Source organism: Drosophila teissieri, chromosome X (assembly GCF_016746235.2).
Source record: "Drosophila teissieri strain GT53w chromosome X, Prin_Dtei_1.1, whole genome shotgun sequence".
Classification (NCBI taxonomy): domain Eukaryota; kingdom Metazoa; phylum Arthropoda; class Insecta; order Diptera; family Drosophilidae; genus Drosophila; species Drosophila teissieri.
The window spans coordinates 5,471,787-5,489,904 of NC_053034.1; the positions used below are offsets into that span (position 1 = coordinate 5,471,787).

Consider the following 18,118-nt stretch of genomic DNA (forward strand, 5'->3'; position numbering starts at 1 on the left):
GTAAACGTAATTAAGTCTAAAAATTTGATAAATTTTGGCTTAGAAAATTGTTTTTTGCTTGCTGCTTTTGCATTTACTTTTCTCTTTTCTCATTTCTCATTTTTATGTTAGCTTTTCATCTTTTACTTCAAACTAACTACAGGCTTTTTCTTTTTTATAATGTATATAATTGAATTGATTTTCGGTTTTCTTTAAAATTGTATGCAACTCGCTGTTTTTTAAAATGAACTTTTGAAGTTTTGTAGTTGGTTTATGTTTATGTATATGTATATTCATATGCTTCTGTTTTTGTTTTTTGTCTCATTTCTGTTCGATACGTTTCGTGTTTAATTGATATACGATTTTTTTACTCGATAAGTAGCTTAAGATTTGCACTAGTTGATATAATTTGCCATTTGCCGAAACTCATCGAGTCTCAGCCATAAAATAATTAACGCTATAAATCACAATACGGTTTTTGTTTTCTTCTTGTTTTCTGTTTTTTTTCTGTTTTTTTTTTTTACACATATTTGCATGGTTAAGTTTTTTACTCAAGGGTGTTGAACTCTTTCTTCTTTTTGGGGTCTGTACGATACAAAAGTTTACAAACGAATGAAGTTACATTTCAGCCAAGACATTAATATATATATCCAAGTTAGTTGATGCCTCACAAGACCTTTGCGAAAAGTGCTCCACACCACTCGAACCGGAACCGGAATTACGCTAATATCGATGGACAAAAAAAAGTTTACACACTAGAAGTTCTGCTGTTCAATACATTTACGAGTTATGCTAGTGCCTTCCACATATATATATCTCTATATATATGTATCTGTATATATATATCCTTCTCCCTGTGCGAGCTTAGACGTGAGTGGCCAGAGGTCCTTTCTGCGTGTGTCCTTTGCCATTGTTGGACAGTATGAACTGGCCGGACGGACTCTGGGCGCACTGGCCGCCGTTGCCGCCGCCCGCGAGGGGCGTGGCCGCCAGTGTGTTGCTGCTGGCGGTCAAGTTCGAACTGCTGCCGCTGACGCTGCCCCCGCCCGCTGCCACGCCCCCAACGCCGCTGGGCGTCGAGCCACCGCCCAGGCCGCCGCCGCCATTGCCGTTCACATTGGCAACGGGACTCGTGGTGATCACGGCGCCGCCCACAAAATGCTTGAGTCCGCCATTGGCGTGGTGGGCGTGGCCGTGGCGGGCGGCATGATAGGGGGGCGGGGCGGGCGTGGCCGCCGGATTGGCGGGGCTCGGCGGCGGCAGCGGGGGGAGCAGCGAGGAGTTCGTCCTTAGGTAGGGATTACCGTAGATGGCGCTGAAGCGGCTGTCGATGCCGTTCTGCAGCAGCGGTTGTCCTGCAAAAGTTATCGAGATATCACATTAGTTGCAGGGCAAATGAGGCGATTGCAATTAGGAGTATGCAATAAATGGTTAAAAGAACTCACCGAGAAATCCGTTTGCCTGCTGCGACTGTTGAATGTCGTGTCGCTGGTTGCGCGGCAGACTGGCCCCGCCCCCATTGCCAGCACCGCCCCCATTCACGGTGGCCGCCGAGTGCGGCAGCGTGGCCGAGTTCATGCCACCGTTCTTGACCTTGCCACCGCCGCTCACAACCACGCCAGCGCCCTCGCCCGGCGGACTGTAGTCCAGGGCGTACTCGAAGTAGTGGGCATAGCCATTGGCATTGGTCTGTGGACTGCCCTTGTAGGCGGTTGGCTCCTGCTGGTTCTTCAGATTCTTGATGTGGCACTGGCGATTGTAGCGATCGCCGCCAAAGTCGCCCGCAAAGCGCTCATCGAATTTCACCGGGCCCGCGAGTGGGACTCCCAGTGTGGCGCCCTTCATTTGGACATCGGGCATCGGGGACTGGGTGAGATTGATGGCCAGGCCATCGCCGCCCGCCTCCGAGTACTCCACGTCGTAGGCCTTCGCGCGCAGCTCGCTCTTCAGCTCGTTCAGCTTATCACCGCCGCGCGACGCCTCCGGTATGACGTCCGCTGGCATTGGCTTCTTGCGGCTGCGCCGCTTGCGGTACACGATGATGATCATCACGATCATCAGGATGATGGCCACGCAGAACATGGAGCCCATGACGACCAGGAGCACGGGTATGTTGCCCGGCTCGCGCAGCAGTGTTATGACCAGCGAATCGCCGCCATACGAATTCATCACCGTGCAGTTGTACTTCCCAAAGTGCGTGGCCTTGCTATCGCGTATGATCAGCGCGGCTCGCACGCCCTCCGGCAAATGGTGCTCCTCGAAGATGTAGATATCCGGATCGGCGCTGCTCATGTTGATGATCTTGCCCTCGAACGACCACAGTATGTGCTCCGCCTTCGGTATGCTGAAGGCCAGACAGTCGATCTTCACGCGACCGCCAACGCCGCCAAACTGCACCTTGTGCGAGGTGATGATCGGTGCCCGCTTCACGTACAGCGTTGCCTCGGCGCCGATTTCCGGAAAGCCATTGACCACCGCCTTGCAGAAGTAGCGCCCCGCCGTCTCGCTGCTCACCTTCAGCTTCAGTTCCGCCGCCACGCCAACCACCTGCAATAGATGATAGTCTTAGATACCACAATAAAGTCAGCTCATCAAGAGTGTAACGCACCTGGTCGGAGTTCTCGCTGATCCACTCGATCTCGGGCTCCGGATTGCCGGCCACATCGCAGCGCATGCTCACAGTGGCGCCCAGGTCGGCCTCCACGCTCACGGGACGCTGGCGGAAAACTGGGCCAACTGGGCGGGCGGAAAAGCGTTTGATTAGTGTGCACTAATGGTTGGGAAATGGGAAGTAGGAAGTACTTACAGCTTATGTCCAGTTTCTTGCTCTGCTCGCTCTTGCCCACCGCGTTGACCACCTCGCACTTGACACTGGCGTCGTGGTACTGCCGCGACACATTGTGAATGATCTGGGGAAGAGGCAACACGATACTTAGAGCCTTCACTTGGCGAGCATGGAGGTTGGTGTGCTTACCATCTTGGTGGTAAAGTCGCCGGTCATGAGCTCGTCGTTGATGAACCACCGATAGCTGAGTTCATGCGGATTGGCGTCCGCCTGGCAGCTGAGGATCACCTCGGCGCCCTCGGGAATCTTGCCACCCGCCAGTGCACCGCCCACCACCGAAACGGTGACCTTGGGCGCGTACTTGACCTCGAGCAGCAGTTTCGCCGATCTGTAGGTGCGATCGGCGGTGTTTTGCGCCTGGCACGTGAACGTTGTGTTGTGATGCTCCTTCTTGGGCGCCAGTTTCAGTATGGATCTGGCCGTGATGCGACGCGAATCGGCGAGTGGTTCCTTCACGTACTCGATGCCCTTGGTGAGCACATTGCCCAGGCCGTCGATCCAGGTGATCTCGGCGGCGGGCTTGCCACCCTGCGACACGCACTCCAGCTCGATCTCGCGATCCTCGGTGGTCACCAGGTAGTCGCCTTGCGTGATTTTCGGCGCCTCCGGCGGCACGAGCACTGTTAGCTTGGCGAATCGCGAACGTATGCCCTGCTCGCCCTGCGGACCGGGACCCACTTGGCACTGATACTTGGCGTCGTCGTCCAGCATCAGGGGATAGATGTCCAGCGAGAAGTCGCCCTCCTCGTCGCTGCCCACCATCGAGTAGCGCTCGAAGCCACTCAGATTGCGATGCTGGCCCAGTCCGAAGTCGTCCTTCGTCCACTGCAGCGCACCCACCTTCTCCATCACCCTGCAGGGCAGCGTCACGCGGGAGCCGACGACGGCCGTCTGGTCCTGCGGCTCCATGGCAAAGTGCTGACCCCCACTGTCGCCGCCCTTCGATTTGCTCTCATCCGCCGCCGCCGATGCGGAGGCACTCGACGAGGAGGAGGATGAGGATGATGAGGAGGAGGAGGAGGATGAGGAGGAGGAGTCACCGTGGTGCGAGCTCTGGCTGGACTTGTTCTTCTTCGACTTGGCGTGGACGGCAATCGGTTGGAGGAGCAGCGTCAGGATCAGCACCAGGATCAGTGGCAGCACCAGGAGGCGACTGCTGCGCATTCTCTTCATTTTCAGCGCCAAATTGTTAACTCAGCTGCAAGAACATAAAAACCGAAAGAAAAGTTAGTTATAGTTATAATCGTAGAATGAGCAAAAAGCTCTTAAATTTATGTAAAATTCTACCCCCGCTTATCAAGTTTTTGGTCGCTATTTATGGTTTTTCCCCTTAATTGAATTACAGCTTTCATTTTCGCACTGAATGCAATCGCATTGCAAGCTGATGCCATAAAAAATAATTACAAGCCAGGCTGTCAAGCTTGCAAAGGAGATGCGACTGTTTAAAATCCCCACTCCCTCTTTTTTTCGTCGCCACCTTTGCACCTTTCACTTCTCGCATGGCAAACGAATGCAATAAAATTCGTTTTGTGGGTCAAGTTTAAACCAAATGAAAGGGCAGAGTGTTGTGCATGATGGCAAAAAAAAGAAAGAAAGAACTCTGGTATTACGCTGCGGAATATTTGTGGGCCTTGTCAGTTGTCTGGATTTGTGCCATCAACTGCAGCAGACTGCGAGTGCAACGGCAACTGCAACTGCAGCTGCAACTGCTGCTAAGCTGCAAATGCAACTGCATTTGTGCACCGAGAGAAACAAACAAATGAGCCTAGAAAACACAAATATGACACTACAAAAGTAGACCTTTTAAGTTTGCTACATTTCTTGCTATAAATTTATAGGAGATTCCACTGTTCCTTGAGCTGAAATCCGAAATTCGTTGCGAACTTTGCACGCATTTTCGCCTTGTGGCGTTTTTTCCCAGCGATTTTGTAACGCGTTTTTTCACACATTTTCGTCGTCGATTTCGTATTTTTTCGTACTTTCCGCTGGGTTTGTGTACATTTCCTCGACTCTGAATGCGGCCCCCATAAACAAACATGAGGCCGCCAAACATATGTATGACATATGGAATAGGACCTCCCCCTAGTTTTCCCTTTCATTCCCTTGTCAGTGGCTGTTTGGCCTTGGCATTTGCGGCTTTTGTTTGCTGTTCGTATTTTTCTTCGATTCATTTTCCTTTTCGTGGCGTAAAAAAAAATCGGTACTAGCCACAGAATATTTAAAGTAGAAGTACACATTTGGTTGAGTTGAATTAAAAGTTTCTCACTGATGAAAATAAATAAGTTAAATTGGTTTGTGTATATGCGAAATGCGTTTCTCGCTGGCAAAACATTTTTAACTCCTTATCGAGTGCGAGCTTGTTTTGGTTTTGCCTTATCCTTGAAGTCGTGGAAAAGCGCCCAGTTTTTCCCCGCATTTTCTCCTCGTCGACATCTAAAACCGTGGGTAATGCTAACGATTTCATCAAATTGGCACCACCTTCGCAGGGCCAAAAAAACAAAAAACAAGCACGTGAAAAGTGAAACAATGAAACGGAAAACGAAAAACGAAAAAGCGCGAAAAAAAGAGAAAAACGGAGAAAAACGGAGCTCAAAACGCGTTTGAAACGCTAACGAAACGCGCCGAAAGACAGCATACATCCGCACATATATGTACATACATATATCCGAACAATCCGTATCACTATCGCTTTAGCTGCGGCTATAGCTATACGGCTATCCTTTTGCTGTTTTCTGCGCTTTTCTTTCTGTTGCTACCCTCTGAATGGCTGGGTATTTTAGGCTATAGTAGTATATAGTTTATCTACCATTTATATATCAAACTTTAAGCATTTTTTGATTATAGTTAAAGGGTTAACTAGCGAAAAGTGCCTAAAAGTTGGACTAGTGCACTGAATCAGAGTTTTCCAGGGTATGCGCAGGTGCCATTACACCTTCTCGACCGTTTTCGCCATGTTTTCTGTGTGGTGTTCAGCTGCCTCTGTTGCTTGTTTACCAGCGCCATGATTTACGGCATTTGCACTTTGACTGCGACTACTGTGCTCCACTGTCCGTAGCCGTGTCCGTCCGTATTTTGTCCGCTCCCCAGAAGAGTCGGGAGAGAGAGTTGGGGCATATATAGAGCCGGAAATGCCCGGCGTGCGTATGTGCCAGGTGATAAAAGGCAAGGAGGGTGAGGGAAGGGGGGCTTGGACAAAAGGCAAAGGAAAACTGTGGAAAAACTTTGGATAGCTACTGGTTCGCTTCGCTGGCAGCAATATGCTTGCCTAAATTATTAAAAATTATAATAAAATTTTTATGACCATAAAAGGCCAGCGAACGAAAGCCGCTTGGCTTGAGTGGAGTGGTGGAGTGGCGGAGTGGCGGGGGGAGGGGTTGTAGGCCCCCCAAAATTCCCCTGCACCACTGTGTGGCAGGACCCCATGGGTCCTTTGGCCAAAGTTGTACAGGAAATGACTGGACATGATTTTTCGTGCACACATAACTTTTGTTTTTAGTTGCGGTAGATTCTCGTTGGATAGTAAAAACCACTTCCCCGATAGTCTCTAGCCCCCAAGACCCGCTCCCCCCACCAAACCCCTCACCATTTTCCCCCATTTTCTTTTGCGTGCTTGGGACCCGGCGTATTGGAACTTTCTTCTTCCTGTGCCCCGCGACTGGCCGACTCCGGCTTTTATGTACTTCCAGGCGAGACATTAAAATTACTTTCGGTCTGCCATCGCTGTGTCACTTGCTTTTTATTGTCCCCAAGATCATGAATTACTATAATCACTGCGATTGTCCACAGCTACATGTGAAGTGGATCGGAGCGGAGCAAATATCAAGGTTTATTAACCTCTAGCTGGAATCAAAATGGTTTTAGTTTGAGTAGAATGTGTTCCCATTTTATTTGCATTGCATAATTTCGCCTTTTTTAGTTGTGCCGCTCAGTGTTGATAACTCGTTTGACTAACCAATAAGTTCAGTGTTGGAGAATGGCATTTAATGCGCATAGTTCGCGGCAATTACCTGCTGACTGTACTTTTTCGAAATATAACAACCATAATCAGGGCAGTGTACCTTTTTCGTGGCCCCACCTTGTTGTTTCCCATTTCCTTTCCTTTCTGTTTCTGTGTCTTTTTCTCACACCCCCCTCCCACCTTCTTCCCTTCTCCGCACACCTCTCCGCTTTTCTCCATTTTCCAGAATTCGCTGCGTTTTGTTTTGTTTATTGTAATTGCTGACTGTCGGCGTGCTTGTTCTTGTTGTTGCCTTTGTTGTCATTGTAGTTACTTGAGTTTGGTTTAGTTTAGGTACTAATCTTGTTGTTGCTATTGTCGCGAACGCACGTGCTGAAAATGTGAAAATGCCAGCAGAAAAGGAAAAGCGACAGAGGCAGATATACGCGCACAGAAAGGGGCAGGTTCAGGAAAAACTAGCAAAGTAGTTTTGGAATTCTGCGAAAAATTAAACCGCTTTCCCTAACAATGACACGAAACATTCAATAACTGATGGAGAAAAAAAATGAAACCATTTAAAATTAGTCTCACATGTGTATTGCAACTAATATGATTGATGTGTATCGTGGATATCATAAATATTGTTTGTATTTAGCGCACAGTTTTTCGTTTAGTGTAATACGGCAACTTAAACCGGCGACAGGAAAAGCGGAAAAACACATGCCACGAAAACGCTAATGACACACACAAGTAAATACACAGGCACACCTACACCCACACGAATGCAGTGTCATAGAGACGGTTGGAAAAAAGACAAAAAAAAAAAAACACAGGAGCGGGGGAGGGGAAGGATGAGAGGGAGGGGTTGGTGTTCCCAACATTATGTTAATTAGATCCCTCACGAAGGAATTTTCGCTGGAAATATCTTTCATTCCCAGCATTAGCATTGGGTAAACAAAAGTTTTTCCTCCTCTTTGGAAAACTACGCCACACACACACACACACCAGCACATTGAAGCAAATTAACACACACACACACGCACACACACGCGCTCTTGCTGGATTGTCATGTGTTTATTATCCTTTTTTATTTGAGTTGGCGGAAGTTTACTTCTCGCAAAGCGACTAACTTAAAGATGTATTGTAAAAATATTTCAACAAAATGCACTGCAAACATATTCCCAGCTATTTATAGTTTAAAACTGGTCCCAATTTTGCGCCAAGCAGGAACTGTGAACAGTTAAGGACACGTGACTGTTCCCACTGCCTGGGGAACAGAGCAACAAGAAAACTAACGAGAAAATAAGGAAAAATCGTAATCAAATTTATGTTGTTCAGCTGGTGCCACTTGCTCTTCTGCTTCTTCTTCTCCATCTTCTGCTGGCCGCTCATCAGTAGCAGCTATAAATTAGTCGGCGGAGGAGTGGCGAGGAGGCGGCTGGAGGTGGGTGGGCGTGGCTTGGCCAATAAATTCATCAATTTTTTTTGGGAGGCAAAATGTTCTCCCCAACAGGAAAATAAAACGTGAGAGGAAAAAGCAGCGGGGAGCTAAGCAAAACTTTTCGCGCCGCCTTCGCACTTGCCAACGGCCACGCCCACGGAATCCAACGCCCCCGCCCCCGCCCACTGCCCCGTTTTAGACCAGCACTCCGGCTGAAACTGAAGCTGAAGCCTTTTAATTGAATATTAATAACAAAATCCTGCATATTAAGCGGAGGACGGCAACAAAGCAACTTTGCCATCAGAAACACAGAAACACAGGCGGTTGCCGAAAGGACGAAAGGACCTTTTGTTAATGTATGCACACATCTGTGTGTCGCCGCGCACTGAAAACAAATGTGCGCGCCCTCGAGAGTGGCTGCATGACTCTTAAATGCGACGGCACCACATGTCGCCACCCATTTCGCGCAGTGTCGCAGCGTATGTTGGGCCCCCTTTGTAGTTCGGCACGTCTGCAGCATTGTGACCGAAAGTCCTGTGCTCCTGACGATGTCAAATGTTAATGCAATCACATTGGAACCTCATTCAGTTGCCAATGCGAATGAGACCAAGCGGTACACTAAATTCAATTATGCATGTAGTGTGGCAAGTGCCAGGGGCGGGGTGTTAAGGGGGCGGGGCATCTCTGGAGCGGATTAAACTCCCCCGCTGAAACAAGTCCTTCTTTAATGCGCCTGGGCAGCTAGATTTGCAGCATTTCGGGACTTAAAGTGGTTGTAAACCGAGTGACTGCTGTTTCATCAGTATATCTTTACAATCTATATATAATATATATTTATTTAAATTATATTTTTTATTTATTAATGGCCCTTATTAATTGAATGACTGGCTTTCAAATTGGCGCAATCATTCATTTGCGTCTTTGGAATCTTTGCGTGTCGCGTTCGCTTGCCTTTCCATCCGCCGTGGCCACATTATCCACCTGGCAGTTGTTGTTGTTGTTTTGGATACCTCATGCATATATGCTTAACCCCTGGTGGCCATCTTAACCCCCCTCCACCGGCCGACGCGTCGGCGAGCGGGCGCAATTAAATCGATATTACGCGAGCCTGAGCCTGAAACCTGCCTAATTGCGGATGACACGAAATTGTTTGCGCTATAACAATAAAGCAAAGCGCACCGCCCCCGCCACCCACCGTCGCCCCCGCTCTACCCTCCCTTTTGGCACCTCTAATATGCCATAGATCAGTGGCGCACATGCGATATTGAGGGGGGCTGCGGTGCACAGGTGGTTTTCGAAGGGGGTTCAGCCTTGAACATTCCCAATATTTTTGCCAGTGTACCAACTGAAAGTAATCCCCTTTAAGGCGGGTTCTACGCCCCTTTGTCCGTTCGACGCGAGCAAAGTTCAAATGTTGTGCCCTCTTGACCCGCGGCGCAAGTGCTTCGCCATATTTACACTAGATGGCGCTGTGCTGGCAAAGTGATTGAGCAGCACTGTGAAATTCTAATTGCAAATTGATTCAATTGGAATGCAGCAAATTCCGAAATGGCGAATGAACGCGTTAACTGTGGTAATTAACTGCAGGCGAAATATTTCACTGCTGGCCATCAGCTGTTTGTTGGCTTAAATGTTTACGCGAAGTGCGTTAATTAATACGACCTTTTGCAACAATCCTTTTTTTACAATTATGAAACATTTGTTAAACATTTTATTGCTTAAAAATATAAGTAATACAGGTAAATGAGTGACTTGGGCTGCATAAACATATCCTTTTCGCCGCTGCTCCTTCAGTGTATTCCCTTAATGGGAATTCGGGAAAAGGACGAGGTCCTGGGCGATTTACGAAAGGCTCACAAAATGAGTTTAAATTCCCCAAATGCGCTTAGCTACAAATTTTCTTTGCCCCAAAACAACAACGCCCCAAAAAAAAGGGAAAAACGGAAAATGGAAAACAATTTAAAGCGTTTAAGCAAAGTACTGAAAAATAAGCAAAAAAAGAGAATAAGAATGAGAGGGCAAGGGGAGCGGTGGTAATTGCACGTGTGTGCGTGTCTATTCATGTGCAACAAGGCGCCTGTTGTCCTGGGACTTCCAAGGGGCAAGGGGGGAGGGGTGGGAGGGTGCTAAGACAAGGCGCCCAAGCGGACATGTGTTTCTCGTTGTTGCTGCGCTCCTTTTGTAGTTTTTGTGTTATTATTGTTGCAAGGAGGCGACTGCGCCGCTGCCTTCCGCCGTCTGCTGTATAATAAACAATCTCTTTTTTAAACACACACACACACTCACACACACACGCGGCACACAGATGCACCGCACACTCACACGGACACGGACACAAGTTTTACATGGGAATAGCTGCAACTGCAGCGACTATCGAATGAATCATTCACGCAGTAATGAATACGAGCACACTGCAACAAATTTGGCTAACGCATGAATCTGAAATTTCAGCATGAAGCATAAAGAAGCGCAAAGCTTAAATCATAAAGCATGAAGCATAAAGGAATAAACCAAATAAATGTGCCAGAATTGCAAAAGGTACGAAAATGTGTAGCACTGCTATTTCAATTTGTTGCGATGCTTTGGCGTTTTTTGCCTTTTTTTGCACAGTGTCAACGTGTGGAAGGGGCACAGCTAAAAGGTGCACGATCCAAGGAAAATAAAAACATATTAAAGAAATTGCGAAGCTTATGCTGAGTGCACACTGTGCATTGAAAAGTGCAAAAAGTCGCTGCATTTTCAGGGCGAGCTTAAGTGAATGAAAACGATTGCCGAATTAATGTAATATTTTCACTAGACACATACCAAATATACATACATATATGCAAAGCATTAATGCATTAATTTTGCCTTACTATTTTTTATTTTTTAAGTACACAACACCATAGGCGTCCTTAAAGAGAAAGGCCAACCAGCTCGCCCTTTGAGGCATTTGATGTTTTCCTATCTCTCGCACAGTCTATTTGCTCGTATTATTATTATGAATATTAAGTTGTTGCTCCTGCGGTTGTTTGCTCCTTCGGCTTCATCCCTTTTTGTGCGGGGTGGCAGCACAAAATGGCATTAAATTAAATAAAGACCCGTATTAGGCATTCCCATGGGTGGAGGGGACCAGGAGGGGGCGACCAGGGGGGCTGGGGGGCTGGGGGTCGAGAGTTGAGCGAGGTTACGCCCCTCAGTTAAGGTGGAAGGAATAGTCTCTCCTACATGCAGTGGATCAATAATGGGCACAAAGTTCCCCAACCAGCAGGACGAAATAAAAAAGGGTTAGACCAAGGAGCGATTTTCTAATGCCTTCGTGCACACGAAAAAAAAATGTATCCCCCCCGCTCTCTGTATGACTAAAAATATCATCATCAAGTTTGCAGTGTGACCTTGCTGGATGGTCAACGCCAGCAATGTGACCATGCACAACTAATAAGCATTCAATGGCCTTAAAGGTCCATTGAATTTGCTGCCTGCTCTTTTTTTGTTCCAGTGTAGGCCAGGGCTGGCTGAGGGGTCGGGGGGTGGCTATTATTGCTGTTGCAGTACAGTTAAGTCAATTTTACAGCGGCAATAACAACAATAAATGGCAACAATGTGCACTAAATTGTGCAAAACTTCGTTGCGTTTTCTGTTCTCTATTTTCTATTTTCTGCTTTTTTTTCTTTCTCCTTCGGTTTCGGTTTTAGCCTTTGTTTTGCTTAGTTTCGATTTAGCCCATTCTCCCCCCTTTGTTGTTATTGGCTCCACTACTTCGCCCATTTCTTTGCTTTTCCCCATGTTTGCCCTGTCATCAATTAGGACATGCATTTGGTTTCCCTAGTTTTTTTTTGTGTGCCCTGCTTGCCATTTTTTCCGAAATAATTTGGTGCAGTTGAATAACAGAAAGTGTAGCATACATTCCTGCGCCCTGCGGTTGCCACCGAAAACGAGAGAGCGGCGAAAAATTATGGACACAATGTGAAATATGCTAAATGTGGCAGAAAATTTCATATTCCGCACTAACATCGCATAGTTAAGTGTATCTTTCGGTGTTTTTGCTTCATTTTATATGGTTTATATGCATATTTCATGTGGAATTTAACAGAATAGTGCTAAATTGTTGGCGGATCTTCATTTTGGCATAGCATTACAATAATGTATTGATTAGTTATCTAGCCGAAGCGCGCCTTCAATCAATTGGGAAAGCATTTTGTCCTTGCGCATGAGTGGACCTCCAGCTGCGGGGCCAGGGAGTTGCGGGGGGTACAGATGGGTGGTAGTGGGTGGTGTGGGTGTTGGTGCAAGTGCATCGACGACGATATTGGAAATGCAGTAAATAATAAAGTGCAATGGGTGCTGGATGTGTTATATAAGCCATATAAGCAACGTGCACGCTGCAAAAAGCTAGCCATAAATCATTGAATATGGCCATAATATATATGTTTATCTATATATATTTATATGCATATTTCATTCACAAGACAGATCACTTGAAAGACTTCCATTCCTCTTGAAAAATGAAATCCACCACTGCTACAAGTCGCAACTCCGCCGCGTTTTGCGATCAAACGAGCGACTTTTCATTTTCCAGTGCACACTCCACATGGATCAGCGGGGCGGGGCGCGGGGGGCAGGGGGCGTGGCTCTATGCGGGCTTATGCAAATGTCGCGCAACGATATCCAGCAACAAAAACAAAAAACGCGAAGAAAACAAAAGGAATCGAGAACAGAGAGGAGACGTGTGTGTATGTGTGTGTGTGTGTGGCAAAAGAAATGAAAGAGAATTGTGCACTTGAAAAGCGGCCAAATCGATGTCACCAGCAGAAATGCAAATCAAAGCAGAGAGAGGGGGAGAGAAAAAAGAGGGGAAAGAGGAAAAGATGAACGGAAAATCTGCTGGATAAAGGCGTAAAATAAAGGGCGGAAAATCGCGCTCCTTGGCAGTTTGTGAATGGCTGGCAGCAACTAAAATGGGAGCAGCTCAGCTCGGGGATATGGCGAGCAGCAGGGATTGATGAAGTGGCCGGACGCACAAGGATCTTTGTCCTTCCTGGACATCCTGCGCTGGAAATACAGCGGGAAATACGGCGGCCAAATCCGGGCAAACGAAAGTTATACGAGGTCAGCGAAAGGATCCCAGGATCTCTAAGACTTCGAAAGGCAGTGGCCACTGCTTTGCTGCTGCTCCCTTCAATTTAAAGCACTACATATTGCATTTGGGCAACAGAAAAAGAAATGCATAAAGTATTTCCGGTTTGGTTCTGGCAATGGAACAGAATTCAGAATGGGCGGTGGTGCGGTGGTGCGGTGGTGCGTTGTTGCCAAACGTTAATTGCGGCAATTAAGGACTCGCCCCCCTTGAATGTCCTTGCCAGCGTATTGTTCCCTCCCCGCGTCCCTGGTCCTTCCATTTCATTCCGTTTGTTCTATAAATGTTTTAAACATTTTAATTAGTTTTAATAAACGGCCTCGGGAGGTCGTGGGGTCGTGGGGAATCGTGGGGAATCGTGGGGGAAAAACTGTTTGAAGTGGCCCGACTTCGTCAACAGTTTCGTGTCAGGTGCAGGTCCACTCATTCTGCCTCTCATTCGCACCCGCGCATTTCCCCGCCCTGTCCCCGCATTTTCCCTCATTTTCCTCGGCACACACGGCTTGACAATGAATTTTCGTGAAAAGGTCGTCGCCCACTTTTTTCTTTATTTCCTTCCGCTTTGTTTGCTTCTTTTGTGAGAGCTTTTCCAGCTGCCGCCGCTGGTCCGCCGAATGGTCAGACTTCCATACACTCGCGTCCAAGACATCACTACTCATTCTAGCTGTCTACGAAAAAAAACTTAATATGCCTGTGTCCATGTGCTGTAATAAATGTACTCATGAGGTATATTTTTATTCAGTGGCGCGGCTAAAGACCCATTAAATAATTTCTATATCTTTACATTTATTATGCATTTAAATGCTTATGAAAACTAGTATTTCCACAGTTCTTTTTAAATGCTATTATGCGTGCCACGGCTGTGGGTCAAGTGTGTGTTGGCGCGCAGACAACGAGGCGTATGCGTAATGTTTAGTTGGCAGCCGCTCTTAACCCCCTAACGCCCCCTAACAGCCGCCGTTAACCCCACGCCGGCTTCTCGATGTTGGTGTTGGTTTTGCTTTTGGGTTTTCGGTTCTGTTTTCTGGTCGCTGCGGTCGCTGCGAAATTTCCGCCTCTGAACTTTAGTTCACTTTTTGGATTGCGTGTTGCCAGTGCATTGTTTTCCCCTGCCATATAACCTATGTATATCTCTCTCTCTCTCTCTCGCTCGCACATATATCACATGTATGTATGTATGTCTCGTACCGCTGTAGCTAATATGCCCCAACTTGTTGGTGTGTTTGTGATTGGGTCTTGCGGCCGAGCACTAAATAAGTTGACAAGACTGCGGTGCCCGGACATTTTGGCGGGTTTAAAGGGTTAAGGGGTTATTTGCGGGGGTTATTTGCGGGGTTGAAAGGTCGCAAAACCTCAGAACGCTTGAATTTCGCAAATTTACCAATTTGGAAAAGGTCGCCCCGCTTTCCTTTTGGGTTCAATCGCGTCCTCTGCCAGTGGGCGTTGCGGCTTAAATCAAAGTCGAGTACTTTTTGGGGGGCATCCGAATATTTCCCATTACTCTCAAGGTGAATGGCTTTATTTAAATCAGTTTTATCCCCAACTCGACTCCCCATCTCCCGCATTCTACGGGGGCCACTAAAGTTGCTTCTAAATACTAGGAGTAAACTGCCCAAAACTGTTGCTTAAAGTGCGACTTTAGTGGCAGCTTTCGAGTGGCAATGGAAAGCCGAAAAACTTGCAGATAAGAATGTTTCGCGATGAAACTTGGTGCAGGCATAAATATAACGAAAATGTACAAGCAATGCTAAATAAATAAATAAATAATGAAAAATAACGATAAAAAATATGCCAACAAACACAAACACAAAAAAAATAAAAAAAGGAAAAAGGCGCTGAAAAAAGCGGAATAAAAAAGGAAAAACCATTTGCTGTCAACGCGGCGGTCGCGACAGGAAGACGATTTGCAGCCATTTGTCATGTTGAGGGCCATCGAGAGGGGGCGTGGGGGGAGGTGGGAGGTAGGGGGTGTTGGCTGACTGCCACGGAAGTGCTGCCGAAAAATAAAATATATATTGAAGCCCGCTCCAATACCGCCGTTTGCTGCTGTAATTCTCGGTTTCATTTCTCGCATTGGGCGTGGGACTTCGATGGGCGGAAGGAGGGGGTAGGAAAGAAGGGGGGGAGTTCAGGGTCGAGAGGGAGGGAAGCGATATGCAGGGGAAGCTGTGCCAGTTTTTTGTGAGGGACTCTTTTTGGGCACGGGGAGTGTTAAAATATATAAGCAGTAAATAAGCTTAAAAGCCGCGTGGGCGGCTACAGCTTCTGCTTTATGGGCCCACAGTGAACGCCCGCTAAAGGCAAAGTTTCACTTGCTCAGCGCCACGGAACGTATACATGTTATCCCCCCCATATATAAATCAATCTGATTGTAATTCATTTTCATTGATTTTTCGCTTGCTTGTCGATCAGATGCAAGTCACACTGTACTTATTGTTTGGCCGCTTGATTCTGCACACATGCAAAAACATCACTTTACATTTCAAACTGTTGGCAATTGCAGTGCCCACGCAAATGGGGAAAAATCAAAGGGAAAAAAGGGAGAAGCTGTAAACTTCATTTTAAAGTCGCAGCGCGAAAAGTTCGGTGAAAAGTCGGGGTGAAGAAAATCACTGCCCCCATTTGGAAAACCCGCTGCCCCGCAGGATTTTCCCCCCCATCTCATCCTCGATTTGTATCCTTCTGTTTGAGTTTTGTTCGAGTGTAGGCTTTTTTATTTACATTTGTGGCACGCGTGTGTGTGTGGGAGTTCTTTTGTTCCACCGGCACTCTAAGTGCACCCACTAAACACCGGGTGTCTCAGCACCCGGCTGTTTGTTGACACTCTATTTGCGGCATTATTAAACAATATTTATACTTAACACTATTCTATATCTATTGTTCTAGCTGGCATTCAAAGTGAAATTATAAAATTATAAGTAAGATAGCTGAAAGTATTACGTTACATTAAAAGGAAATAATGAAAAATACCAAATACTAAATAATACTAAGTACAAAATACTAAATTATACTAAGTAGTAAATACTAAATAATACTAAATACCAAATAATACTAAATACTAAATAATACTAAATACTTAATACTAAATAATACCAAAATATAGGTGCCCTCCTCTGCGCTTCTCAAAAGTCCTACGTAAGCAAACAACTTTTTCGATGTTTTTTTTTAAATACTCATTGTGAGTGAGTGGTGCAGTGATATGTGATATGTGGCAGCAGGGGATATCAATAGTGTAATTTCGACATACTGGAGGAAGTGCCTGGCTAGCTATTTTCGAGGAGCTACAAACTGCTGTCAGCTCCGACGTGGAAAGAGCTTGAGGAAAGGGGTGAGTACCTGGTGGGGGAAATGGAGAGGGAGTGTCTACCAGACACCCGGGTGTTTACGAGACATAAATGAGTGTTTTTGCCACTCTTGCAGTTCTCTGGTGCACACATGCTTGAGTTTTGTTTCAACAATTTATTCAAATTGAGTTGCGCAGACTGCTGGCCATAACTCAAAGCCAAGTTTCTCAGCCAGCGAAATAAATATTTCTCGCTTTGGTCCTTTCACTTTCGCTACCCCAGAGTTTCCGAATTTCCCTCTGAGTTTCCCACCGAGTTTTCCCCTCTAAGCAGGTGTTGATGGCTCCATTTTGATGGAGCAGCAGCTAAGCGGAAGCCGCAAAAGTGCGTGAGTCATAAAAATAAATTCTACGGCCAAGTTCGCAAAAGCCGAAAAAATCAAGGCAAAAAAGCCGAAAAAAAAAAAGAAAAGCGAGTCGAGGAAAATAAACAAGAGGGCATAAAAGCAGAGAAATGGCAGGAACAAAAGGGAAAGTTTGTCAGGAACTTTGAATTATTCGCTTTTGGCAGTCAATCAGTGATGGGAAATTTTCCTATTGGTAGAGGGGGTGGTTTTTTGGCTTAAAGTCGCTTAAACAGAATTTATTCTGGCTATATTGGTTAAAAATACTGCTGCAAGTAGATGTACAAATTACATTCAACTTAATTCCTGTGTCTATTTAAGTTGAAAGGCACTTGAGTGTATGAAAATATGAAAACCTAAGTTGTGAATGGACGAACGTGAATTGCTTGCTCTCTGATCAAATATTGATGCCACAATGTTGTAATGCATTTCCATGGCATTCTACTGCTTTTATTTATTTTACTACTTTTACTCCTTTTACTGCTTTTATTGCATTTACCCCCCTGCACCCCCGCTTCTGCTGCACTGCAAACTGCAAACTGCTTTTTATCTACAACATTTCTCTCTTTCCGCACTCTTGAATCCTGGCTGCTGGCTCATTTGTCACATGAACTCACATGCAACCAGAGTTCCGGATATAACCATAACCCCTGGCCAACTTCCGCCCCCCTCCCCGCCACCCAAAGTTCAGACTTATCATTAGGACTGCACTGCAAGAAACAGCGTTCGATGAAATTACTTCCTTATTTTAAATCAAATATTTTTAGCTAGAGCAAACGAGCTTCTTTTGTTAGCATCATTATTTGTATTAACTTAAACCAGTGACATGCAGCTTCATGTTTTCCATTAGCTTGTTGTCTTCTTTTTTTCTCAGTGTCACTGGGCAGACTGAGATGTGCATTGGAGTTGCAGTTGGGAGTTGGAAGTTGGGTTAGGAGGAAGGACACGTTCTGGGCTCAGCTGGGATAGCGATTCTTTCACATCACGTGCAGGTTAAGCAGACCAGGGCGGTGCTCTCGTGGGTTAAGAGGGGGCGTGGCCATAAAACGTGGCCAAGTCTGCCGGCGAACAAAAGCAGAAGCTCCTCTGAAACACCGTTTTTAGATGCTTCCT

The 18,118-nt window shown here is 46.4% G+C and overlaps 1 protein-coding gene across 1 annotated transcript in view; it reads right to left on the minus strand.

The window, feature by feature from the left end:
• Positions 1-843: 843 nt before the first annotated feature.
• Positions 844-18,118, minus strand: part of LOC122624309 (irregular chiasm C-roughest protein) — a 33,393-nt gene continuing 16,118 nt past the window's right edge. The window contains exons 2-6 of the mRNA XM_043803804.1: positions 2,954-4,022; positions 2,786-2,888; positions 2,588-2,715; positions 1,425-2,526; positions 844-1,334 (exon numbers count right to left, since the gene is read on the minus strand). Of these exons, the coding sequence (XP_043659739.1) occupies positions 844-1,334; positions 1,425-2,526; positions 2,588-2,715; positions 2,786-2,888; positions 2,954-3,997 (2,868 nt within the window). The 5' untranslated portion in view covers positions 3,998-4,022. The remainder of the gene's footprint in view (positions 1,335-1,424; positions 2,527-2,587; positions 2,716-2,785; positions 2,889-2,953; positions 4,023-18,118) is intronic.